Raw genomic sequence first — 26,288 nt, forward strand, 5'->3', positions numbered from 1 at the left:
ATAGATGTGGGTGAAACGTCAAGAGAGAATGATTCTGGAACATGACCATACAGCCCGGAAAACTCAGAGCAACTCAAGTGATTCCGGCCATGAAAGCCTCCGACAACACATTAAAGACTCTTTACTATATGCTTTTGTTCTTGTGTGTCTTCGAGTGCTTTCAAAGGGCCCTTCCAGACAGGCCCTATATCTGAGGATCTTATCCCAGGCTTTCCGTTTATCCCAGATTATTTGGCAGTGGATTCAATGGGTCCTCCCAGACTATCACTAGTACGTAGGTATGCTTTCCTTCTCGTTTGCCTCCCGCGCATGCGCGAGGCAAGGAGGGACGTCACGCTGACGGCGCAGGCGCGTGCGACGTCACAGCGGTTGCTGTCTGTTGACGCCTGCGCGCCGGAGAGGGGCTTTCAGTTGGGGCAGCTAGGGCGCCTGTGCGGGAAGGAGAGCGAGAGGGAGGCGTGGCGCTGCCTCTCTGGCGCTCGCTGTCAAGGCGCTTGCGCAAGGGGCTCTCACACCGGAAGCGGCGAGTGTGGCTGGCGGAGAGGACAGGAAGGAGGCTGCGGGGATTGTTTGGGGCTCGTCACAGCGGGGCCTGCGAAGCATCCCGGCGGTTTGGCCGGAGAGCAGCGGCCCAGTCCGGCCATGAGTTGCCGGGGCGCACTGCCGAGCGAGCGAGGAGCCCGGCAGAGGTGAGAGAAGGCGAGAAGGCGCAGACAGAGAGGCCGAAGGGGAGAAGGAGACGGTGGCCGGCGGGGGAAAAATAGTCATGGTCCCGAGAGGGAGGGAGGCTCAAAGCGGCTCTACGGAGGACGGCCGTTGGTTTCTGTTGGGAAGTGATAAGAACATCAATAGACAGCCCTGTCCAGGCTAGGGCCTACAACTCCCACCATTCTCAATCCTCGATGGTTTAAACACCTGAAGGGCGTTAGGTTTTCTGATTTATAAAAAGCGTTCCTATTCCTTCTCAGGAAATGGGGCCCCTCACACCATAGAATGAATGCAGTCCGACTCCACTTTAACTGCCATGGCTCAACGCTATGAAATCCTTGGGTTTGTAGTTTTGCAAAGACCTTCGCCTTCTCTGTCAAAGATGCGTGTGTACCTCACTAAACATCCCATCCCATGATTTCATAGCATTAAGTCACAGTACTTAAAGAGATAGGTTGCTGTGAGTTTTCTGGGCTGTATGGCCATATGCCATTAGCATTCACTTCTGACGTTTCACTCACATCTATGGCAGGCATTTTCAGAGGTTGTAGGGTATATTGGAAACTAAGCAAGGGAGGTTTATATATCTGTGGAAGGTCCAGGGTGGGAGAAAAAACTCTTGTCTGTTGGAGGCAAGTATGAATGTTACAATTAATCACCTTGATTAGCATTGAAAGGCCTTGTAGCAGTTGGGAGAGACCTTGTGGGAGACCCAGTCCAACCCCCTGCCAAGAAGCAGGAAAACCACATTCAAAGCATTCCCGATAGATGGCCTCTGCTTAAAAGATTCCTGCCTGGGGGAATTCTTTGTTGGGAAGCGTTAGATCAGTGGTTCTCAACCTGGGCCCCCATATGTTTTTGGACTTCAACTCCCAAAAATCCTAACAGCTGGTAAACTGGCTGGGATTTCTGAGAGTTGTAGGCCAAAAGCATCTGGGGACCCCAGGTTGAGAACCACTGTGTTAGGTAATCAATGTGGTTAATTGCAACATTAACACTTGCCGCCAACAGACAAGAGTTCTTTCTCCTGCCCTGGAACTTCCACAGATACATAAACCTCGCTCGCCCAGTTTCCAACAAACCTCACAACGTCTGAGAATGCCTGCCATAAATGTGGGAAAAGCGTCAGGAGATAATGCTTCTGGAAAATGGCCATACAGCCCAGAAAACACAGTAACCCAGTGATTCCGGCCATGAAAACTTTCAACAACACAGTTAAAGAGATGTCAAGCAGCGATATTTCGAAAGTATACCCCAGTTCATTCCTTTTCTCTACAGCGGAGACTGCTGAAGTCTCGCACCCAGCTACAAATTCAATTATTCCCTGGGATGGTATTAAAGGGCTGTGTATTTTAATAGGTATTTTATAGAAATACATTTCAATATGTATCTTTTATAGAAATAGCTTTTCATTTAATATAGCCAGATAATAATAGTAATAAAAATAAAAATGAAACTTTATTTATATCCCGCCCTATCTCCCCGAGGGGACTCAGAGCAGTTTACAACAGATATCAGCAAACATTCAGTGCTGTAAGAAGCTGAACAAAGACAAAAATAACCAACCCCCCAAAATCCCCAAAAGAAATTCACATCTGCATCAAAAATAACAACACATGATCAAAAATTAAAAGATAAAAATAATAAATGTACAATTTCACAACTTAGGGAGACAAAACAGGAATCCAAACAAATGTGTTGTTGGAGGCTTTCATGGGTGGAATCACTGGGTTGCTGTGAGTTTTCCGGGCTGTATGGCCATGTTCTAGAACCATTATCTCCTGACGTTTCACCCACATCTATGACAGGCATCCTCAGAGGTTGTGAGATCTGTTGGAAACTGGGCAAGTGAGGTATATATATCTGTGTAATATCCAGGGTGGGAAAAAGAACTCTTGTCTGTTTGAGGCAAGTATGAATGTTGCAATTGGCCACCTTTTTGAAGCTGTGAGGCTTTTCAATTCTAATCAAGGTGGCCAGTTGCAACATTCACACTTGTCTTAAACAGACAAGAGGTCTTCCTCCCAACCTGGATCTTCCACAGATATATCAACCTTACTTGCCTAGTTTTCAACAGACCTACAATCTCTCAGGATGCCTGCCATAGATGTGGGCGAATCAGGAGATAATTCTGGAACATGGCTATACAGCCCGGAAAACTCACAGCAACCCAATCCAAACAAAATCAGATAAAGTTTAATATATATTTTTTAAAAAAAAAACATTTTAAAGATATCATTTCAAGTAGTGTTTTTGGAAAGGCTTGTAGCTTGGAAGTCGCTTTAATATTGCATTTTGAGCCTCAGAAAGAATACCCTGTTTCCCCTAAAATAAGACATCCCCAGAAAATAAGACTTAGTAGAGGTTTTGCTGAATTGCTAAATATAAGGCCTCCCCCGAAAGTAAGACCTAGCAAAGTTTTTGTTTGGAAGCATGCCCAACGAACAGAACACCAGAGCATGCAGGATCACGTACCATAGTGTTGTACATGGAAATATTAGTAGTAACAAGAAAATCTTGATAGGATTCACAGTTTGTCTGGTTATGCTGGTTTGTGATGACAACTACTGTACAGTATATATAAAATGTTCATTTTTTGTTCAATAATAAATGTGAATTCTTCTTCATGGAAAAATAAGACATCCCCTGAAAATAAGACCTAGTGCATCTTTGGGATCAAAAATTAATATAAGACACTGTCTTATTTTCGGGGAAACACGGTAGGTGCTATTTTTAAGAGGTGATTATTCCATAAAAGAATTTCTGTCCATTCTTCCATACAATATTGGAAGTAAAGGCAGGTAGAAAGATCCCTTTAAATCAATAGCCTAAGCTGCATTTTTGGTACAATTTATCTTAGGCTTCATATCCAGTTGTTTATTAACAATGGATAACTGAAGAAAAATATAATTCCAAAACAGTTAAGTTTCTGATAATTTAAAAATGTATAAGTTTAAAACTTAATTGTATAATTGGAACACTGACTAAGCTAACTTTCCACTGTTGTTCCATTACTTGCTGCAGAAAGAGAAGACGAAATGGCATAGAAGAGGATGGGTTGATACCACAAACAAAACGCAGCAGCCGAAATGCTGTTTTTCAGGATTCATGGGACACAGAGGTAAGATATTTTCAAAACTGCTCCTGACCTAGTTTTCTTTTACTTATTTGTTCCTACTTAATACAATATCTAGATAGAATTATGGAAGGGGAAAGATTCATATTATTTTATTCTATCACTGTAATTTTTTTCTTTTTAAATTAAAGTCCTCTACCTAAAGCATTTTGAAAAGGTGATCAGTCTTGATTTGAATACTGAAGGGTGATATTGTTCTCCCCATTCAAGCTGATTAATAAATCTGAGATATTTAAAGAAAATATTAGGATGATAATTATAGATTTATTTAGAGTAGCTGTATTCTTCAGTAAGTTCTAAAAGGGGAGATATTTGGTCGTTTATTTAACAAAATTATATTGTTGGCAACAATCAGGTTGAAAATCTTATCTATTACTTACTGTTCTGTCTCTTGTGTGAAGGTTCAAAGAGGGGGGAAGTATTAACATGTTTTCCTGAGTTGCTTACACTTAACTCCACCATGGCAGAGTGAAAATAAATAGTCACTACATTGGTGTGAAATAATCAATCTTATTGTTACATCCAAAATCATATATTGTTTACTCTGTGTATATGTGCAAGGCACATGTCAACTTGTGATAACCTCTAAAATTTATAGGGGTTTCTTAGCCAAGGAATTTTTGAGTTTGCTTTACCAGTTCCTCCCTCTGAAATGTAGCACCTGGTATTTGTTGACAGTCTCCCTTTCAAGTTTTAACTAGGACTGACCCTACTTAACTTCCAGAATCAGACAGGTTCTGGTGTCTAAGGTGTTTAGGCCCTACTTTGTTTACTGCAAGTGCCTAGAAATTATGGATCTATTTTTATCAGTGATTGTTTCTTTAAAAATTATTGTTGCTGTATTTGTTGTGTAGGGGCCCCAAGTGGCTCAGCGGATTAAACCGCTGAGCTGCTGAACTTGCTGACCTAAAGGTTGGTGGTTTGAATCCGGGGAATAGGGTGAGCTCCCACTGTTAGCCCCAGCTTCTGCCAACCTAGCAGTTAGAAAACATGCAAATCTGAGTAGATCAATAGGTACCGCTCCAGTGGGAAGGTAACGGCGCTCCATGCAGTCATGCCAGCCACATGACCTTGGAGGTGTCTACGGACAACGTCGGCTCTTCAGCTTAGAAATGGAGATGAGCACCAACCCCCAGAGTTGGAGAAGACTAGATTTAATGTCAGGGAAAAACCTTTACCTTATATTTGTTGTATGAATAGCAGGAGACATATTTCTTGTATGGACAGGGATGAACAGCTTATAGCTTTTCAAACAAACTATCCTCCTACGAGCCATTGATAAAGAATGCTGGAAGTAGCAATCCAAAATCTGGAGGGCCATGAAATGCTCTCATAATAGTTAAGAGTGGTATAAAGGGGAAGTACTTCTTATATTGGGTTATTTTTGTTATACTATCTACAAAACATGAAATAACTTGGACTAAAAGCAGTGACGATGACTAAAGTCCTCAGAAGCTTTAATTAGCAATTTACAGGAGTTATTATACATTCATACTCAAGGATAATCTCATGAAGAGAAATAACATGGCACCTCTATAGAACTAGGTTTATTCAGGCAGCATTTTTTATCCTCACACTAACCTTTCCTGACACGAGCTATTGCCATTGCCTACTAAGCAAAAGTGTCTATTTAGATCAGTGGTTCTTAACCTATGGGCTATGGCTCAGCAGTGGGCCGTGAGAATGAAAATCTAGTCCATGAACCTTCCTCTTTATTGATTTATATTATTTTATTATATTACCGCTCCTTTCCACAGAGCTGACCATTGCATTGGATAGACTACATCAGCTCTAGATTATTAAATATGGTTTTTTATGGGCAAGCAGATGGTAACTACTAGATGGCATATTTTCTGTATGAGAAACTTGAGCTGATGTGTTCTATCAAATGCAATTTTCTGAATTAACACTACAAATAACTAAACCAAATCTATAGTTGACCAAAAACTGATTCATAACCCTTTTGGTACTAATGTTCAAGAGTGGTCCCTAGTCAAAAAGAGGTTGGGAACCACTGATTTAGATCCTCTAAGGCAAGGGAGCAGGGTGGAGTAGCCCTTGTCAGTTGTATGTTCATACTTCAGGTATGAAATATGATATGTAACTAGAAAATCTCTACTATACACATCTGTGTTAATAGTTGTTTTGTGTTTGGTTAATATGAACTACACGAATTCAACTCTAAAATCTCTTTGTGAGTTTAGGGATTGTCAAGCATACACAAGTTGTAATCCTACAGCCATTTATTTAAGTTAAATTTCATTGAACTCAGTGGAATTTCCACTTGGTAGGTTATCTAGTAACATTGGAGAACTAGTATGATGTAATGGTTTGAGCATTGGACTGAGGTTTGCGAGTACCTTATAAAATGATCAAAATTGGTATCAGCTGAAGAGCAGGTTTTTGTTTTAAAAAATGGATCAAATGCTAATGTGCCTTCTGTCCTGTCCATCTCTTCTTCCACAGTCCTCAAGCAGTGAGAGTGGCAGCACTAGCAGTTGCTGCAGTAGCAGCATAAGCAGTCCTGACCGAAGGAGTGGGCCAGAAACCAGCCCTCCCCAGATCATGCCTGGATCAAGCCCTGTGACACCTCCTCAGTCCTTTCTTGAGCAGTCTGCACTATGCCAAGGTCCTTACTTCCACATCAACCAGATTCTGAAGGAGGCGCACTTCCATAGCTTACAGAGCCGGGGCCGTCCTCCAACATGATGAGTCCAGCAGTTCCCTGCCTTCTGTGAAGGGGGACGATGCGGCATGGCGTGAGGAGAGATTTCAACTTAAAAGTTTGTTAAAATTGCACAAAATGCCTGTTGCCTTTTTAGTCTGCATTTGGAATAACAGGTGAGCAGGCAGTTGTTTACGTGTGATTTGCTGCACTATTGCAATGCAAAAGGGGCTTTGGAGCAATTTTTATAGGATTCTTTTGTTGTGGGGCAGCGGGGTGGAGATCTTTGACGTGTCACGATGGTTTTAAGAATCCACCCCTGTATTACAGGAGTGCATAATAAGTCCAGTCTGAAATCTTAATCTGTTCAATAGTAATTGATGCTTTATGTAAAAATCCTTCAAACACTTTGTGTTCAGTTTTATAAGTCTTTTTTTTTAATTTCAATAAATAGTGAATATGTTTTTATGGTAATTTAATCTTTCCAGAGGCTCATGTACATTATGGCTATTTAGAAACAGTGGTAAGAATCTATAGAGGGAGAAGGATTTTTATTATTAAAGTCAGAACAGGAGTGTAAACAGTGTGTGTTTTTTTTGCTGTGCTCAGTACTTCAATGAATTGGGTCTTTAAAAACTGCACTTTCTATTATTCCGTTGAAGTTGCCTAAAGAACTGATCCCATATAGTCACATTTGGTGCTAAATACTAGACATCGAAGAGTAATGAAATGACAGTTGTGAAAGCTCATATAATGCCAGGAATACAAGAGTTCATATTTTATTGGCTCATCATTTAGTCATGCTTGAAAGCCAGCCAAGTTTAAACAAAGACGGTGTTGCTGTGTCGTCTTCCTCTGCTGCAAGCTGCTTGAATAGGGAACCAGGGCGAAAGGTCTCTTCTCCTCTCATAAGGGCAGTAGTTGGAGTCTATTAACAAGGACAAAAAAGTCAGTGGATCCCTTTCTAAGAAAATCTAGGCTGTGCAACTCCAAGCAAGATATCTAGAACTGCTTGAAGCCAGATAAAGAAGCTTACAATTACAGCTCTCATTGGTCAACATTTGCAGGAGATGAGGGGTGCCTTTGTTTCCCTAAATGCTTTACAGAGAACACAGAAGAATGGGGTGTTTATATATGCTGGCTCAAAAAAAGAAAAGACTTCCAAGTGGAAGACCAATGCATGCAAATAAACTTTGGAGAACTGGGAAGCATCCAGACTACATCCTTCATCCCAAAGTTCAGTGAGTAAATCCCCACCCATACGGCATCCATGTAAGTGGAGTGGCTTGACTGGTAGCAAATCGATTTGGACCAAACTTGCTAAACAAACTCTTCATGACCCAACTTAAAATAATGGTGTAGTCTTGACTAAAAAATCCACTCCTTTCGGAGCATAGGTAAGGGAAAGGGAGCAAAGCAGATTGGCTGCTGCTAGGTTATGTGACCCACTGTCATATTAGTGTTAGAAGGCTACAAAGGCTGGCAGGGCTCTGTGACAATACAGCTGCTGCACTTAGCCCAGGTTGAAGCAGCCTGGTAATCTTCCTTGGCCTGGAGCAGCTTAGTGGGCTACTCCCTGGCTGGCCCCTGCTGTGTACATAGATGGCCTGACTGGAGGCCCTTGCAGGCTTTTTGCTGCCACCATTTTGGCTTGGAAGCTAGAATTGGCTTGGACCCCATAAGGTATGCACATCATTGGGGGCCTGCTAGGAAAAGGAAGGGAAGAAGAAAGGGAAAAAAGAGAGCAGAGGAGAAAAGGCGGGGAAGGTGTATACAGGGGAGCAAGGAGAACAGTAAGGGAAAGAAGGGATGGGAGATGTGAAGGAGAAATGGAGGGGAGAAAAAACAAGGGAAGATGAAGGAAGGAAGGAAAAGACAAAACATAGGGGAGGGGGAAGGTGGGGAAAGAAAAGGAAAGCGGAGACAAAGGAAATGGGAAGACAGTAATGAAGGCAAGAAAGGAAGGGGGAAGATTGAAAAGAAAGGAAAAGGAAGGAAGGAAAAAGATGAGAAAGCTGGGTGAAAAGAGCAAAATAAGAGGGAAGAAAGGAAGGTGTATGAGGGAAAGCAAGAGAATAAGGAAAGAAGGTAAAGGGAAGGAAACGCTGTATGAGAGAAAGGGAGGAAGGAAAGAAAGAACTACAGAAAATGCAATGCTGGGCATAAATTTGCAAATTTTAAAGCCATGCAATTAGTTTTCTTATCTAAAGTGAAGAAATTCAAAAGCTCTCCGCTTGTAAGGGTTAGTTGGGCAGTTTTGTTCCTGTCACTGGGGACCAGCACCATCTTAATATCTAAACAGGAACATAGTTTTTCTGATTTATAGCACAATGAAGACTGAGACAATCAGTAAAAGGTATGTTCCTATCATCTAAAAAATATAAATGAAGCACGCAGCTAATGTATGCTATATGAATACACACTACAGCCATAAAAGAGAAGACTGCTGTTGCTCTATAGACATGCATAGGTAAGCTTTACAGGAGGGCTTTAAAGAGCTTTTGGAAAGCACACAGAGGACTACTATAATCATGAAAGAAACAGCAAGCAAGCAAAGCCACCATCCCACAGGAAACCTCCCTTTTTGTCCAACCAATTCTTTTGACATTTTGTAGGGAGCACAAGTTTCACAGCAACACTGAAGAAAAAAAATCAGATTTTTTGATCAGTTGCTAACATATTCACTTTCTCATATCACAAGATAGCTTTGACAGCTATCAAGTTCTATGGTATATAGAATACATTTGTGTCAGAGCAATAGCCTTCTACTGATGCAAGCATAAAGGATCAGCCTACAAAAGAGAAGAAGCCACTCAGTTCACACAAGCTTTAATACCCCAACAATGTTCTTCAGGGGTTATTCATCTGCATCATACTAGAACGAAGGGTACAAGACAAAGTTAGAAAGGCAGTCCTTTGACACTACTAAAATAAACCAAAATTAATTATATAGCTCTTTACATCTGGATTAATAATATAAATGTTGCTACTAATTCCTGTTCTATTCCAAGTTAATAATTAGTAGGTCAGTTTTCACCTTCTGAGGGGATGGAAATTTACTAGTCCTGGTTTTCAATAGATGTAGTATGGTTATCTCATTTTAACCCCCCCCCCCCTTTGCATTTAGTAAACATTAATATTCCTTAAGAGCCAGTGAATAATAGGAATAGATGAGTTAAAAGAAAGGAACCAACCTGAGCTTTATGTTCACTGTTTCTCAGAGCTGATTTAGTTGTGCGAGAGCTTGACATACTGAGTGGTAACAGTCCAAATCTTAAAAGAAAGGAAAAGGTTTTCATTCAAAGGTGATTTGCTTACGAGGAGTACTTTGTGTTTGTTACAGCTCTAGTCACTTACCTGATCTGAGTAGATGTAAGAGGTAGGATGTTATGCAGTTCCTGAGATGTCAAAGTACTGCTTCGGCTGCTGTACTGATTCTCTGACCCCATTAATAAGCCAAACAAAACCTAGATCAAAGAGGAGAGTCACCTTGTTTTGAGGACAGGAGATTTCAAATGCAAAGGCTTCACTCAACTATAAACATGGAAACACAGGAAGCATACAAGAATATAAGGATGCTCTATAACTATCACGGCTGATTAAAGGCAGTACTTCTCTCTCCCAAACTCTGATTTCTGGTTAAGGAGTGTGATGTGTCATAGCTTTATATAGTCGCCCATACTGTCTTATAGGGTATTCCTGGTTATGTCTATTAAAGAGAGGAATATTGGCTGGCATCCTGTCAAAGAATTACAGTGGTGCAAGTCCCAACTCCATTGCAAGTCCGTTCTTTGGGTGTTGGGAAGGTCGGAATTCTTCTCAAACTACAGTGACCAAAATCTCTTTCACAACCCCACGCTTCCTAAAAAAAACCTAGCTGGTGTTTCTTTATCTGGACACACGACAGGCATCTGCAAGGACCTCTGGAAATTTCTGCAGATACTGTCACTGATGTTCAAAGAAAATAGCTTATTTACTGTTCTCTCTGCTCTTCCAACAGTGAGCAAATGGTCAGGTTGAGTGGGCTGAGGATGAAGAAAGTTGTGTAGGAAATTAATAGGACACTATCATAGAGGTATGTTTCAAGATTTAGGGGTGCAGCTGCTAATTCTACAGAACACTAAAGAAATTGTGGTGCCTTTATATATTTCTTTTTAAAACCTGCAATGGTTACAGGAATGATCTGGGAACAAAGTGTATTGCACAATGTATATGCTATGACGCTTGCTTATTTTCAGTGAACATCCTGTCCTACAAAATATTCTGTCACTGCAATGCTTTTGGAGCCAATAAGGTTTGGTTTATAGTAGCCAACCATGTTTTGCTACACTTATTATATCTTGTGTCAAAAGGATCACTTACAGAGGTTCGCTGCACTAGACGATTAAGGTTGCTGTTCAAGTGTGGAGTAAATACATCCAAGTCAAAAGGATCTATATAACTCTCCAGAAAGTCTGTGTGCTTCTCAATCCTGAAATGAAATCAGAAACAATCTTGTTGATAATGTTCATTTCAAAAGAAACACGCTGTGGAACAGAGAATTTCACACTAGTCCTTGGATGAAATTTGATTCCCTAGAAAGTAGAATAAATGATTCCAAAACAGATTAAGTGAAAATACAAGGAGCAGGAATTTGAACAGTCTTTAACCAATTTGAAATGGAATTCTTAGAAAAGATATCATCCTGAATTAAATGAACAATAAAATGTTCCTCAATACAATAAAGATGTCTTTTAACATCTGTTCCCATCAAGGTGCCCTAGATGAAACCTCTTCTTCAATTTACTGTAGCTTTCATGCTTCCAAGAGCACTGGCATGGTTTTCAAGTATAAATGGACAAATACAAGCAGTATTGTTATTTAACCTGTATATGTGGATAGCGTAATGAATTACATGCAATTCTGAGTGAATGAATTGTTTATAGACTGTTTACACTTAAGGATATCTTGCTACTTATCATCTGCTACAAACCAAGGCCTCTTCCAGGTGACTAGAAAGGTTCATTCTAGTTGCAAATACAAAAGATTGGAGGTGAGGGGAAAGAACATTTTTCATCCAGGCTTGCCTCCTTATGCCCCTGTTCAAACTGCCCAATGTGAGTGACTAAGCTGCATCAAAATCCAATGTAGTGAAAAACTGTATGAGCAGTATTCAGTTTCGTCATAATTTATCACACATAAACCTTAAACTCCATCCACTTTTACTATATATCCATGATTGCAGTCAGAGCTGGCAAAAAAAAGAATGAAATCAGTAAGAGCCACGTATGTACAGGACAGAGTACATAATCTGAGATGCTAGATAGCCCAATGCCTGGAGTTATTGTTTGTCCCTGCTTCTAGCCATACCTAGTAGGAGTGTGCAATTTGGTTAAACCGTTTTTTTCAGTATCTAGATTTTGGTGGGCCCCCAGATCTGTTTTTGGGAAAATATAAGTTTTTCAATCCAACAACTAAAAGACCCGGGAAGATTCGACCCATTGGTGGCAATGGAGAACTTATGAAGCCCCCTTTCTGTCATTTTAGGGCATCAGTCCTAAGAAAACATCCTTTCTGATATCCTTTCTCCTTAGGCCACTTCACAAATGCTGCCGGTGGCGCCCGCACCATCCAGGCTTCCCCTTCATCCCCCCCCCCCTCCCCCAAATAATACGGAGGGAAGACTAATCCTCAGTAAGCTGGCTGGGTTCAAGCTTTAAAAAGGGAGACCCGGCTATCTGCCTGGCTCAACAGGCAGGGCTTATAAGGAAGCCCAATGTGGGCGAGCGACTGCCTTTCCATGCTCCACGTGTAGCCGAAAGAAACAGAAAGCAGTAGTTTTCAGCAGCCACACGTTCTGCTGCAGTTGGAAAAAAATGGCTGCGGAGCCTGTGTCGTTATGGCTGGCCGACATGCCATCAAAGGACATAGAGACCAAAATCCAAAGGATATAGCAAAGTGTTGAAGCTTGCAAGAATTGTCTGAGCACTGTACCTGGAATCTTGTTTGTTTCTGCTACTTTTCATATCTTCGCTCTTGGCCGTCAAAACTATATTCAGATACCGAAGATCATATAAGAGTTGCAAAGCTCTGTTCTGAGTGATAGGTAACGTTCCTTCCTTCTGCAAAGAGATAATGGAAGAAAAATGAAAGCCTTGCGCATAAGGAAATTTTTGATTTGCTGATTGCTGCATCTTTTTAAAAGATAATTTTAAATCAATAGTCTCTTTAATCTGAATTATGAGTAGACAAGTCTGGTTCTTCAGATGTTCATGTGGAACTCCTGTCAACCCTGTCCAGCATAAAAATGAGGGATGGAGATTACACTCTAGCAAAATGGAGGCCACAAGTTGTCAATCTTTAACCTAGATGTTGTGTTCAGTACCAAAAGTATCATCATAGATGCAGAGTAATGGGTCATGGAGAGTTTATACATCTAATGCATGTTTCAACAAGTTATGTAGCTGATCCAGTGTACCTTTCTACAATGACCAAAATCTATGCTCACCCTGACTAGAATGGAGTCTTGTACATTTCACTGATTTAGTGGACCTGCTCTAAATGGAACTAACAATCAGGATCAACATGGCAACCACACCAATAAAACACATACATGTCAGGATCATGGGGCCATGCCTTTAAATCAAAACCTCTCTCTGTGTCTGTTGGTCACTGTGCACCAATCTTGACATTTAAACAAATAAATACACATAGACATCTTCCAAAAAAATCAAAACCAACAAAAGTCCCATGGTGATCAGCAAGGGGTGCTGGGGGCAAGACTGTAAAATCTAGAAGACCCTAAAGACAGACTGGCACATGGATGATGGATTCAGTCGATCTAAAGGTCTGAGGCTGTTGATTAGTCCAGAAGCTGTATCCACGACTGAGCAGCCCTATTTAGGATCCACTCTGCTCACTCCATATGGGGAGGAGCTAGAAAAGATGTCCTGAACATAGTAATGTACGTTAAGAGTAATCCTTGCTTATAGTGGCATATGTATTTTGATGCTTTGCAATGTACACACTGTTGTCAGCACCAATATACAAGACAAACACAGAAGATTCAGGCACAGCTTGCACTTGAGCACAAGATTTTACCAGAGTGTGCTCTGATTGTACTGAAGAAGACACTGGCTTATGCTAAGAGAGCTAGGTAAAGCCTAGTGAATCAGGCTCCCATCACATTTCATTCTCAGTAACTTCTGAATTTCTTACTTTCTGATTTTCAAACACATTTTTGGAGTTGGAGTATGAAAAATAACCTCATCAAATAACATATAGTAGTTCATCCAAAACACACATACCTTTTCCTGTTTCACTTCAGAGAGCTTTTCATAACCAGCTAATACTTCAGTCATACAAGTCTTCAACAATTCTTGCAAGGTGACCTTGGGAAGAGTGTGACCTCCAACTCGATTGACCTCTTGGCACAAGCTGAAGAGAAGGGACTGAACACACCACGATGGCTATGAAAAAGAAGAACAGTTGAAATGTTATTTTTTGAGCTTTTTGATGCGTTTGACAGTGACACTGTTCACAAGCTATAAGGAAATACTATAAACCAGTGTTTCTCAAACTCTGCTCCTCCAGATGTTTTGAACTTCAGCTCCACAATAACTAACAGCTGGTAAGCTGGCTGGGATTTCTGGAAGTCCAAAACACCTGGAGGAGCACAGTTTGAGAAACCCTTGCTATAAATAATAGCTGGAATTCCACATACACTACTTAATTAAGTAGCATCTCCTATGATTACCCAGGAAGCAGCTGCTGTGAGTGATGCATATGTTCTCCTGTTGATTGAGATCCAGCATATTAATATCCTCATTTCCCTACACCAGGCAATCTCTGGTGTGTAAAGGAAATGTGACAGGGATTTTGGCCAGAGTTCTGTATGGGAGTTATGTCATCCCATATATCAGGGGATTGGACTTAACTGATGTGGGAATTAGAACTAATCAGTTTTGTAATGCATGTATCCAGTAAAGCGCTATGGTTACTACATAGCAGAGCCAGCAAACTGCATTATGCATATTGTACATTGATGCACATTCCAGTATCCCAATATATCTATTAACAATTCACTAAGAGGGTTTTTTAGCCCCTCTGCTATTTAGCTAAGTGTATGTAAAGTTATGCTAAGTAAAAGAGGATACAGGACTTTGATGCCTGCTCCTGACTGATGTAGAGGGGGCTGCTTGCAGGAGAGGGATGGAAACATCTGTCTGCTGTATCCTGATCAATAGGTGTTGTCTGCATCAGCTGCTGCCTGATCAATCAAGGCTGGGGGATTCTGATGAACACTACATATTTCCTATACTATTGAATACACAAGGATCTTGAATACAAATTAGTTGAAAATGTGTAACTACACATTCATAGCTGCGATCATGAATCCAAACCTTTATCAAATTTTACAAGCAAGCGGCTTATATTCCGTAGTCAAAATATGCACATTTCTGAGTTACAACAATACAATTTGGTACTAAGCGTACTAGACAAATCTCAATTTGGATAAATCTTACTTAAACTATTTTAAGAAAGACAGGAAAAGGGGTTTGGAAAGGGGTGGAAAAACACACACACTGAAGAATGTGTGGAGTTTGATTCGAAAAGGTACCAAAAATGATTATAGGTTTCAGAACATTGTTGGCTAGAATATTATGTATAGATCAAAACTACCAAAATGTATCAAATCACTTCTACACAGGGTTTGGAAAATTACACTTTATAGCAAAATAATTTATATCCTCAGCATGTTTTATTCCAATTCCTGTGAAATTTGTTCAGATGGATTTTGGTACTTTTTGGAAACAAGCTCCGTAAAATATACTTCCCGACCATTTGAACCAGGCACTGATCCTACTAGCTATCCTTCTTCCTCACTAGAAATAAGTTTGGTGGGAGGAAAGGTCCAAATAGCTATCAGCCCATAGTATGTATTTTGGGATTCTGCATTACTCACAAGATTAGCATTGGGAAAATTCGGGCCAAGGCTCAACAATGCTGGTATGTTTCTAGCCTATTTTGGTATCAGTTTCCCACTTCTTAAGGAAAGTACCTTTTCAAAACAACTATTTTCTTATGGTCATCCTTATACTACTTCCGCCTTTCGATCCTACCTGGACAGGTAGCCGTATCTTGGACTTTACACTGCTTCCAGTTTCAGTCTCTTCCTCGATTTCAATCTCCTCCCAGTTGGTGGCAGTTGCCAGAATGGACCCAGGTCCATCCTTTAGCAGTGACTGTGCGAAACACTGGACCAGGATCTAAACACAAACAAGAGTCAGAACCAGATTGGTTCTGCTGGTTTATAAAACCATAAAGCAATTATATAGTTACCATGCAACTTTTCAATTTTGAAATTTCTCAGAATTGTAATTTGCTGTATGAGGATCATGGTCTATTTCAAACATTTTCATTTGAAACTGTTTACTTTATTAATGAAATATTATACTATTATAGTGCAACCTTTTGGCCTTAACATGGTAGTAGGAGATATGGAAGAATTATAGAAGAATTAGGTACAAGCATCCTTAACCTCGGCTCTGGCCTATGCTGCTGTATCTGAATATTGCCTTGATGAGGAAAAGCAAAGCTCTTTGTGACATTCTGCAATTATGCAAGACCTCATGGGACAAAAAGACTAATTCCTAGTAATTTTTGCCTTCTATGATCTCTTGCAGATTTCAAGTGTGTAGTGGCAAAGATCATGAGATGCAAAAAAACTCCATTGTGCTATAGTAAGAATGGAGGCAACCAATTTAGATGAGTCAAATGACTAAAACAAATAGCAACAGAGAGGGGATATTGTACCCGCTTCCCATGAAGGACACTAACTTTTGCAACAGTGGCACTCCAGATCTGATAGGCAGCCAGGCTATTCTGCAACAGTCGTTCCTTCAGTTCTTGCCATTTCGACTTGATAGGGTTCACTTCCTGAGTCTTCCCTTTCCCCACCTTTTTCAGAGGCCAGAGTTCTCTGGTCACATTGTCTGGGCAGCCCGATTTCCCCAGAATGCACTGCTTCAAGTGTGGGCACAGCTCCCCCAACGACCGACAGAGCCGCGCCATGAAAAGGACAGTGTTAATCTGGGGGTTGTGCAAAGCATCTTTACACCCCTGGAGCACCTCCTGAGCATGGCGCAGCTCTCCCTGAACACAATCCAGTACATGATCCACACAGCGGATACAGTGGCTGCGCAACAACTCCTCCACAGTCCCTGCATCAGCAAATCTGTCAAAGGCAGAGTTCCTGGATTGGACTTGCTGAATGTCCTTAGTTGAAGGGGAATCCATAGGCAGGTAAGAGAGAAGATCGTCCAGTTTGGCCTTGAGTTTGGAATCCAAAGCACTGCAGAAGCTCTGGACTCCAGGGCTGTGGGCCTGAGCCTTCATAGACAACCCACTCTTGGCGAACTGGCTCCGGTTCCCCACACTGATCCAAGCAGCATCAGGTGGCAAGTCATTAGGATTCTCTGACCATAAGAAGGAAGCCATGTTATGTTCAAAGAGGATGCTCTTGTTGGGGGCAGATGCATCAAATTTAGCTTCAAGCTCCTGTATAGCCTGAACAAGGAGCTCTCTGGAGCTGCTAGAGATGTCATCAAATCCTTCCTCTGTCAGTGTCTGGGGGGGGGGGGGGAAAGATGAAAAGATCATTATATAACTCCCTATGGTTCCAAGCAGAACTCAAAGAATGGTTTTAAGGCATGAAAGCAAATGCATAGATTTTCAGGAACTGTAACTTCTAGATTGTATTGTGGAGTTTGTTTTCAAAAGGTACCACTTCACCTGAAATATTTTACAGGAATAAAAAATGTGCATTCTTTTGCTATAGAATGCAATTTTCCATACCCTATACCTAAGTGATTTGACACATTGTGATAAGTTTGATTTGTGCATAATATTCTACTCCTGACTAACAATATGCTGACACTTATAAGAGTAACTTCTTTTTCAGTTTCTTTTGGATTTGGTACTTTTTGGAAACAAACTCCACGTTTAGTCTCAAATGTCTCTAGAATAGAATGTATGACCAAGAATATTCCTGCCTCTGGAAAATAGGCAAGAAAATACATCAAGTATGAAGGACATGTACAAATGGGAAACATTCAGAGTGGGTTATGGACATATGAGGAAGCAATAGGGAAATAACAAAACAAAACAAAACAAAACAGGAGCTGGCTTTGATATGGATTGCCTTAATATTTGTTATTAATAATGAAGGCCAGATGACAGCCCTCAGATAATGGACATTTCTTTCCTGTAGCAATACAGAACTTAAAGAAAATGTTTTAGTCCATCTCCAACAACTCTAGTTAGGTCTACACAGAAAAAGCTATTGTCTCACAAAGAGCCATTTTCTTGGTACTAGACACTTGGCATCTGGTAGCCTACCTAGCCAAGATAAATTACAATCTCACCTGTAACCTGTTCAAAAAGAGTTGCCGTAACAGGTCTTCCCAGAGAGAGAGGGGCTTGTCAAGGAGACGGCAACATACTGTTTCCCAGTTTTGACTCATGGACTCACTGGTGAGCAGCTCCCATACAGCATCACGGATCCCAGCCAAACCTTTGAGGCTTTTCACATACACTAGCAGGCTTGTGATCCCAGAAACAATATCTTCATTACAACTGAAATAAACACAAGCAAGTGAGTGGCTGGAGGCATGGCTCCCTCTGAAATTTGGTGGGCATGTCCTTTCTTGCAACTTTATTACTCGAATCCTAGTTAATAGTTTTTAAGAATATTTCTACCTTTACTAGCTTTATCTAGTTAATTTCTGGGATGGACAACTACAGTGTGCTTTTTGTGGAGCTACATTTGGGCCTGGTATGGCAGTGGTAGCAATTTCAAACTGTAGTGGCCCACCTCTTCTTCAGGGTGTCCTTTAGAAGTGATACAAAGGAATAGCAGTAGCTTGAACAGCTTTGGACCAGAATATCAGAAGGAGCAGCTTCTCTCTTACGATCACTGTGAGATTACTTTGATCAGCTGAAGGGAACTGGTTGTATAGGGAGAAGGTATGCTTACTAGAAGTCATAAAACAGGCCTATGTGGTGGCAATCTCCCAGTAAAAAGACCCTCCTCTAGATACTACTTCTACAACACATGTATGTGTTCTGGCCTTAATTGGTAGTAGTATTTCATTTAACTAATCATAAACCATACTTCAGGGTTTGTTCTAACATTTTATGTGGCTTTTTTTAGATGGTTTACTTTTTTTGTTCAATATGTGATGAAGGACAGTATATAGGCAGTCCCCAAGTTACAAGCATCCAACTTACGAACGATTCACTATTAAGAAAAGGAGCGAGACAACAGAAAGCAAGAGAAATCTACCTCTAGGAAAGGAAATTCACTCCTGAAAGAGTTAATATTGGGAGAAGAGGTCTCAACTGAAGCTTTATCACCAATCCTTGTTTCCACAGCAAGCCACCTTTTTCAAAAATCCAATTATCACAGGGACAGAAAGTGATCAATAGCATTTCAGAATTGAAAAAAATACATAAGCCTTGTCAGCTGAGCCAGAACTGCAATACAGAGTTATTACAAAAGAATGCCCCAATTTCAAAAAATCATGGTAAATGTTGTAGTGAACGCACATGTATAAAACCTACATCAATGTGAAGGGGAAGACTTTTAAGGTTTTTTTTCTCACACTGAAAGGTGTTCAATATGGTTCCTGTCAATCATGCAGCACACATCTAAAAGGTAGTCCAGCTCCTTCCACACACGTTACAACATTCTGCAGTCGATGACACTGATTCACCTTACCACTAAGGTGAAATGTAGCCTTGTTACTAAAGATGAGGATTGCAGCATAGCCGTCATCTTCTATCCACTCTTGTATGGCAGTGGAGAAGTTGCATTGCACAACATGGTCATTGCGTGTGAGAGCTTGCACCAGCTGTAAGTGCATAAAGAGACGCTGCCTAAGGAACTTCCACACCATTGGTTGAGGTATCCCCATCTCCTGGCTAGCTCTATTTGTGGTGTCCACTAGTGCAATTACCCTGTCCAGGCGGCACGTATGTGTGTGGAAAAAAACTTGAAGACTTCTCTTTCACATCAATGTAGGTTTCATACGTATGCGTTCACTAAAACGTTTACCATGAATTTCTGAAATCAGGGCATTCTTTTGTAATAACTTGGTATATATGCTAATCCTAAAATAACTAAAAACATCATCATTTCTAGTGTGACCAATACAGGATAAGACTCTCTATGTGGGTCCTAGAAAGTATGCCTATGCACTTCTGCATGATTCTGCATGTCCAGGCCTTAATCTCTTTCATGATTTCTTCAGTCTGCAGAACTCAGATGACCAATGCCAACCACAACCATTTTCACATTATCAAAGATACAATGTGCTTTTCAGCTGGGCCACAAAGGCTAAGTTATTTACAGACTCACACATTGATCCATTTCTGGAGAGTGCCTTTCAGGTAATCCTGGCTAATGGGATGTGCCAAAGTCCTGAGTGCTGGCTGGAATTCTGTGACAGAAGGCGGCAAGTATTTGAAGGAGCTGCTCAACTTGCTTTCTTCATTCAAAACTGTGATGCCTTTACCTTGGAAAATTGTGGAGAAACGACAGAGATGAGGTCACTGAGGATCAAATGAATTTCTAAGCCACCATTTCATGTTGGTGGCACAGTTTGTGGGCATGCATCGTTTCACTACACAGCAGGCCCGTAGCCAGGATTTTGATTGGGGGGGGGGGGGCTGGGATTTTGGTTCGGGGGGTGGGGCTGAGTCTGAGTGAGGGGATCTGCCCTAGCAAACCTTTTGTATCATTATCCCAATACCCCCATGCAGATGGGATATATTGAGCATGGTGATCAGATCATGATATGATTAAACGTAACAGTTTAAATAATACCAGTAAAGCCTTCTTGCGGACCACCCTGAGAATTTGGGGGGGGGGGGGGGGCTGAAGCCCCTCAAGCCCCCCCCCCCCCCCCCCCGCGCCTACATGTCTGCTACACAGTAATTCAGTTTTACTAGCAAACTAAAGGTTGAACCAACTCCTTATAAGAGATACAGACACAGCCATAAATTGTAATAAACACAGTTTGGAAAGCTCTGCTCTAAGCAAACAAGAAACCCGCATGGGCCCTATGATTCACCTGTTGGGTGTTGACTTGTGATTGTCTCCAATGTTGAAAAGAGCAAACTGCAGGGAAGAGATGGATCTGCAGGTGTTCCTTCTGGCAGTGTATAGAAGAGGGCATGAGCCTGAAACAAGGTTGTGGCTAGGAGATCCACCAAGGAGCAAACTTGTGCTTTGATGCCAGCATCTGTGTTTGTTTAAAAATAAATTCAGTCAGCAAGTAATTGTAGCCATGTACATATTCTCATTAGACAGCTAAGAAGCATAGCAGCAGTATATTCATGATAAATGAGTGTGTGTGTCTTCAAGTCATTTCTGACTTACGACAACCATAAGGCAAACCTATCATGGGATTTCCTAGGCAAGATTTATTCAGAGAAATGTTATCATTGCTGTCCTCTCACTCAAGGGGAGTGACAAGCCCAGTGCATGTTAATGGCTGAGCGGAGATTTGAACCCAGGTCTCCCAGCCCACCACTCAAAATATTACAACAGGCTGGCTGTCAAGATGAAAGCCCTTTATTTGTCTTGGAGAAGGAGAAAGATTGTGCCATGTCTGCACCATGCAATTATACTGACCGTGATGAGGCTGATTCAGAAGCTGCTGGATCGCAGACTTCCTGGCGAGCAGAAAATCTGCAAGAGCCTGGCGTGGAGAACTGTCCTCAAGAAGCATGGCTGCACACAAGGCCTCCGCCACTCCTTGATCCAGAACAGTCTGGGATTTCAGCAGAGACTTACTCTCCTGTAGGATAGTTGACCTAGTTGGGAATATATGAGATGTGATCAGGAGTTCTAACAAAGGATTTTAAACTTCAGAGCAAAACTCAGGGAGTAAAGGGGTCATTTTAAACCATGTAACACTGAGAACGAAAAGTAGTCTTGCATATCTGACAATGCCATCCTCAAAAGACTTGGCAATACTTCAACCAAAGCATTTCTGATATGCTGCAAATCAGGGCATTGGGGAATTATGTCTGCCACACTCTCCAAGGTGTGTCATTGTCAGGTATGCATGTTGCAAAGGGAAAGACCTGTCACAACTATTAGTGTTAATTCAAGTAATCTAGGACTCCGCACATAGAGCAACAATCAGAACGGCAGAGCCAGTGAGTGATCTGTTCTGTTTAAGGTGGAAAAGAAGCATTACTTCAGAAAGTTGGGAAGAGACAGAACAGACCTTTCAAACCGAGTTTTCCAACTTTTGGGGAAAGCATGTAGTGCCAATGGGAATCTTCAGAATCTTCCTCTTGTTGAAGTCTCTTACCTTAGGCTACCTACCCAATTGCCAGCAAGTTTTTAAAATCAAGCTTTCTATACAGAAAACAAAATATGGGATGAAACACATCACATGTTTTATGTTTTTATGCCCAGCTCAAAAATATCTCATTCTTTGTGACTAATCCACTTCCTTGTATGCAAAAGAGCAAAGGGCCTAATTTGACTGCCAAGTTATAAGGCTTAAATTACCTGAACAAACTATGGCCAGAGGTGTTCACACCCTTAAGGCACACACATAATTCAATTGTGGTTTTTCAAGTTTTGACATACATTCCTATCAGAAATTCTTTACAATTCTGATGGATAAAAACTGAAAAGGTGAGCTCTATGCTTGGCGTGAGCATAGCAGTTACAAGTTTTGGGGTTTTTTTTAGGAGAGTGAGGAGGGATATTTTGCATAATTGAGATGTAGTTTTATTTCATTGCTACCACATTGAGGTCTTGCAACAGGAAGGTGTATTGAAGAGACACCACAGCTATAAAGGAAACAATAATCAAAGACAGAGAAAGAGACAGAGAGAGAGCAAGTAGGTTACTTACCGAAAGTGACTGGCTGCTGCAACTTGTCGTGCGAGGATAGGGAAGCGTGCCAAAATTGGGCTGTAGTGGGTGCCAGAAGAATCCAACTGCAGGAGCCCATGGAGGTGGCAGCACAGCAGGTACAACTGGGTGGCATACAGGTACTGGCAGGACTCCATGGCACTCCAGATTTTCTCAGGAATCTGCAGCAGGAGTTGGATCTGTGCTGCCAAGCAATAGAACTTTTCCTGCGTCTGAAGAAACATGGGACACACATGAAGGCCCTACTGACCATGAAAGCATGATGTACAGGCAGTCCCCGAATTACAAATGTCCCCCAGTGGTGCAATGGGTTAAAACCCTTGTGCTGGCAGGGATGACCTCCTGTCTGTAAGCTCCAGCTTCCTATGTGGGAACATAAGAGAACCCTCCCATAGGGCTGGGCAACGTCCCCTGGACAACATCCTTGCAGATGGCCAATTCTCTCACACCTGAAGTGACTTGCAGGTTATCAAGTAGCTCCTGACATGAAAATAAAATCTGTTTCCTACTTATAAATGGGGGTTTTTTTCGTGTCAGGAGCAACCTGAGTTGCTTCTGGAGTGAGAGAATTGGCCGTCTGCAAGGACGTTGCCCAGGGGACGCCCGGATGTTTTGATGTTTTTACCATCCTTGTGGGAGGCTTCTCTCATGTCCCCGCATGGAGCTGGAGCTGATAGAGGGAGCTTATCCACGCTCTCCCCGGGTGGGATTCGAACCTGGCAGCCTTCAGGTCAGCAACCCAACCTTCAAGTCACAAGGCTTTAACCTCTCTGCCACTGGGGGCTCTTTATAAATGGGGTGAGACAACAGGAAGTGAGGGAAATCTACCCCTAGGAAGGGAAATCCTGAAAGAGTTATCATGGGGGAAAGGTGTCTCCATTGAAGCTTTCTCACCAATCCACAATATGCAAAAATTTTCAAAATCCAATTATCACAGGGACAGAAAGTGAGGTGAAATCTTCTGAGCATGGGCACAGATAGCAAAACAAACACCACAGGAGTGTTAAGATTTCTGAAAAATATGTATTTTTGGCTAGAGTGACAATTTTAAAGTACCTGTTCCAACTCACATACAAATTCAACTTAACAAGAAACCTACAGAACCAATCTCGTTCATAACCTGGGGACTGCTTGTAAAACTTTACATTATAATTAAAATTCCCAGAACGTTTGGAATTCTGGAGAGGATGTCAAAAACACACGAAGGACAGAAGTTTGGAAATTATTGCTGAGGTCCTTTAGAGAATTCTTCTGCTCAGAGCTGCTCAAAGTGGTGGTTCCAAGATTAGTGGCGGCCACTGTCCATCACCTACATTGTGCCGGTTCCAGGAAAGAAACAACTGTAACCAATAGACACAGATATGGCATGTTGGGGTGGGGGATAATGTTGGAAGCCTTCCTCAGATAATGTGAGAGCGATAAGGGGATGTTTTGGACCTGTATTTTCTATAATCCTCAGCAGCTGGACATGTCAAGTACTGTGTAGATAGTACACCTCCAGACTTAAAGCTAGTAAAGTTCTTGCCATAACATCATAGAATGATAGACTTGGAAGAGACCTCGTGGGCCATCCAGTCCAACCCCTGCCAAGAAGCAGGAAAATCGCATTCAAAACACCTCTGACAGATGGCCATCCACCCTCTGCTTAAGAGCCTCCAAAGAAGGAGCCTCCACCACACTCCACAGCAGAGAGTTCCACTGCTGAACACCTCTCACAGTTAGGAAGTTCTTCCTAATGCACAGTTGGAATCTCCTTTCTTGGAAATTCAAGTACTGTGTAGATACACCTCCAGACTTAAATCTAGTAATGTTCTTGCTACCAACATGTTCTCAGGCACCATCTACACTGCCATATAAAATGTATCTCCTTTGAGCAGTTATATGGAAATGTAGACTCATATATTCCAGTTCAAAGCCGATAATCTGGATTATATGGCAGTGTAGACCCAAACTCAGCTACATCGATTCCCCAATTGCAGTCACCCAGGAGTTTTTGACTTCAACTCCCAGAAGCCTCTGCTTCCTCAGCCAATGACAAAGATCATGGGAGCTTGAGTCCAAAATACTGGAAGAGTTTTGGGGGCGCTTCTACACTGCCATATAATCAGGATTCTCAAATGAGATACTCCACATTATCTGCTTAGAACTGGATTGTCTGAGTCTACAGTGCTACATAATCCAGTTTGAAGCAGATAATCTTGACTATATGGCACTATAATGGGACCCCTGGTGGCACAGTGTGTTAAAGCGCTGAGCTGCTGAACTTGCAGACCAAATGGTCCCAGGTTCAAATCCCGGGAGCGGAATGAGCGCCCGCTGTTAGTCCCAGCTCCTGCCAACCTAGCAGTTCGAAAACATGCAAATGTGAGTAGATCAATAGGTACCGCTCTGGTGGGAAGGTAACGGCGCTCCATTCATTCATGCCAGCCACATGACCTGGAGATGCCTATGGACAACGCTGGCTCTTTGGCTTAGAAATGGAGATGAGCACCAACCCCCAGAGTCGGTCACGACTGGACCTTTACCTTTTACTTTTTATATGGCAGTATGGAAGGGGCCTGAGAGACACTGCAAGATCATTTTTAGTAGTAATATTCCAGGCTATTGGGTGCATCTACCCCAGGTATGGGCAAACTTGGGTCCTCCAGGTGTTTTGGACTCCAACTCCCACAATTCCTAACACCCTATCAGCTGTTAGGAATTGTGAGAGCTGTAGTCCAAAATACCTGGAGGACCCAAGTTTGCCCATGCCTGATCTATACTGTAGAATGAATGTTGTTTGGTCCATAGTAGTAGTAGTCTAATCAAGGTGCAAGGTGGTGGACATAGGGAGCGGCACCCCTTTGACCAACTGTAGCTTCATGAGATGCAAAGGAGGCCCCTCTGCACCCCTCCCTCCCCGCGAGAAAGAGAGAGAGGGGCCCCAACCTCGGCGGCCTTGGCGGGGGGCGGCATCGGCTTCGGGTCCCTCCTCCCCTTGGCACTGCCCTGCCTCTGCTGCTGCTGCTGGCGCTGCAGTCCCCGCACGGCCTCCAGGAGGCGCTGTGCGCTGAGCCGCATCTCCGCGATCGTGTCGGCCGCCTCGATGAGGTCCCGGTAGCGCTCGCCCACCATCTGCCGCAGCTCCTCGCGCTTCCCCTCGATGCCCGCGCGCAGGCGCCGCTCCACCGCCCGCAGCTCCGCCGCCGTGTGCGCCTCGAACAACGCCTCCTCCGCCCCCGGACCGCCCCGCTTCAGGCATGCCAGCGCCGCCGCCAACGCCGCCGCCTCGCCGCCCGCCGCCGCCATCGCTCCCGAGCCCTCGCCTTTGGCCACCCGGAACCGTCCCCTCTGCCCTCCCCTTGACGTGTCACCGCCCGCCATCTTTGAAAATGGCAGAGCATCTCCTGGGTGGCCAGGGAGGACATGGCGTCCTTTCCTGAGCCCCGTGACGCCATATTTGAAGAGGGCACGTAGGGCGTCTCTTTGGTCACTTGACGTCTCTCGCCCACGTTTGTTTACGCTCCAGCCGGGTTGGATTGAAACGGGACCCCACTTTCACTGCCCTGGCTTCATACTATCGAATAGGCCTACTAGCTGTTAGGAATTGTGGGAGTTGAAGTCCAAAACATCCGGAGGGCCGAAATTTGCCCAGGCCTGCTATAGAACCATAGTATGGAGCACTCTGGCAGAGAAGGCTAAAGACCTTGTCAAACTACAACTCCCAGGATTCTTTAGCACTGAGCTATGGCCGGTGGCACAGCGGGTTAAACCGCTGAGCCTCTGAACTTGCTGACCGAAAGGTGGGTGGTTCGAATGCGGGGAGCCGGGTGAGCTCCCGCAGTTAGCCCCAGCTTCTG

General features: G+C 42.6%; 2 protein-coding genes across 3 annotated transcripts; one reads left to right on the top strand and one right to left on the bottom strand.

Moving 5' to 3' along the window:
- Positions 1–410: 410 nt before the first annotated feature.
- Positions 411–7,090, top strand: vcf1 (VCP nuclear cofactor family member 1). Its single transcript, XM_003217037.4, has 3 exons — positions 411–689; positions 3,733–3,829; positions 6,311–7,090. Exons 1-3 carry the CDS (start codon positions 643–645, stop codon positions 6,551–6,553), a joined length of 387 nt encoding a protein of 128 aa, XP_003217085.1. The 5' UTR covers positions 411–642; the 3' UTR covers positions 6,554–7,090.
- Positions 7,091–7,272: 182 nt separating this feature from the next.
- On the bottom strand, positions 7,273–25,827 carry cog1 (component of oligomeric golgi complex 1). Of its 2 annotated transcripts, XM_062970853.1 has the most exons (15): positions 25,378–25,827; positions 22,429–22,661; positions 21,187–21,368; positions 20,624–20,794; positions 19,909–20,065; positions 17,915–18,125; positions 16,329–17,117; positions 15,611–15,757; positions 13,796–13,957; positions 12,483–12,610; positions 10,872–10,980; positions 9,867–9,976; positions 9,704–9,782; positions 9,346–9,384; positions 7,273–7,437 (listed from the first exon to the last, which is right to left on the bottom strand). In XM_062970853.1, exons 1-14 carry the CDS (start codon positions 25,810–25,812, stop codon positions 9,367–9,369), a joined length of 2,931 nt encoding a protein of 976 aa, XP_062826923.1. In that variant the 5' UTR covers positions 25,813–25,827; the 3' UTR covers positions 7,273–7,437; positions 9,346–9,366. The 2 variants fall into 2 exon arrangements, with proteins under 2 accessions (XP_062826923.1, XP_062826922.1); XM_062970852.1 differs by lacking the exon at positions 9,346–9,384.
- Positions 25,828–26,288: the final 461 nt, after the last annotated feature.

The sequence above is a fragment of the Anolis carolinensis genome, chromosome 2 (assembly GCF_035594765.1).
Source record: "Anolis carolinensis isolate JA03-04 chromosome 2, rAnoCar3.1.pri, whole genome shotgun sequence".
NCBI classification, from domain to species: Eukaryota; Metazoa; Chordata; class Lepidosauria; order Squamata; family Dactyloidae; genus Anolis; species Anolis carolinensis.

Excerpts from the sequence above, each read along its gene's own strand:
- vcf1 (XM_003217037.4), top strand. The coding sequence starts at position 643 with ATGAGTTGCCGGGGCGCACTGCCGAGCGAGCGAGGAGCCCGGCAGAG. Across the intron at positions 690-3,732 it reads GAGCGAGGAGCCCGGCAGAG|AAAGAGAAGACGAAATGGCA; the intron begins GTGAGAGAAGGC and ends TACTTGCTGCAG. Across the intron at positions 3,830-6,310 it reads AGGATTCATGGGACACAGAG|TCCTCAAGCAGTGAGAGTGG; the intron begins GTAAGATATTTT and ends CTTCTTCCACAG.
- cog1 (XM_062970852.1), bottom strand. The coding sequence starts at position 25,812 with ATGGCGGGCGGTGACACGTCAAGGGGAGGGCAGAGGGGACGGTTCCGG. Across the intron at positions 17,118-17,914 it reads TCTTTTTGAACAGGTTACAG|ACACTGACAGAGGAAGGATT; the intron begins GTGAGATTGTAA and ends CCCCCCCCCCAG. Across the intron at positions 7,438-9,703 it reads ACAGTGAACATAAAGCTCAG|ACTCCAACTACTGCCCTTAT; the intron begins GTTGGTTCCTTT and ends CCTTGTTAATAG.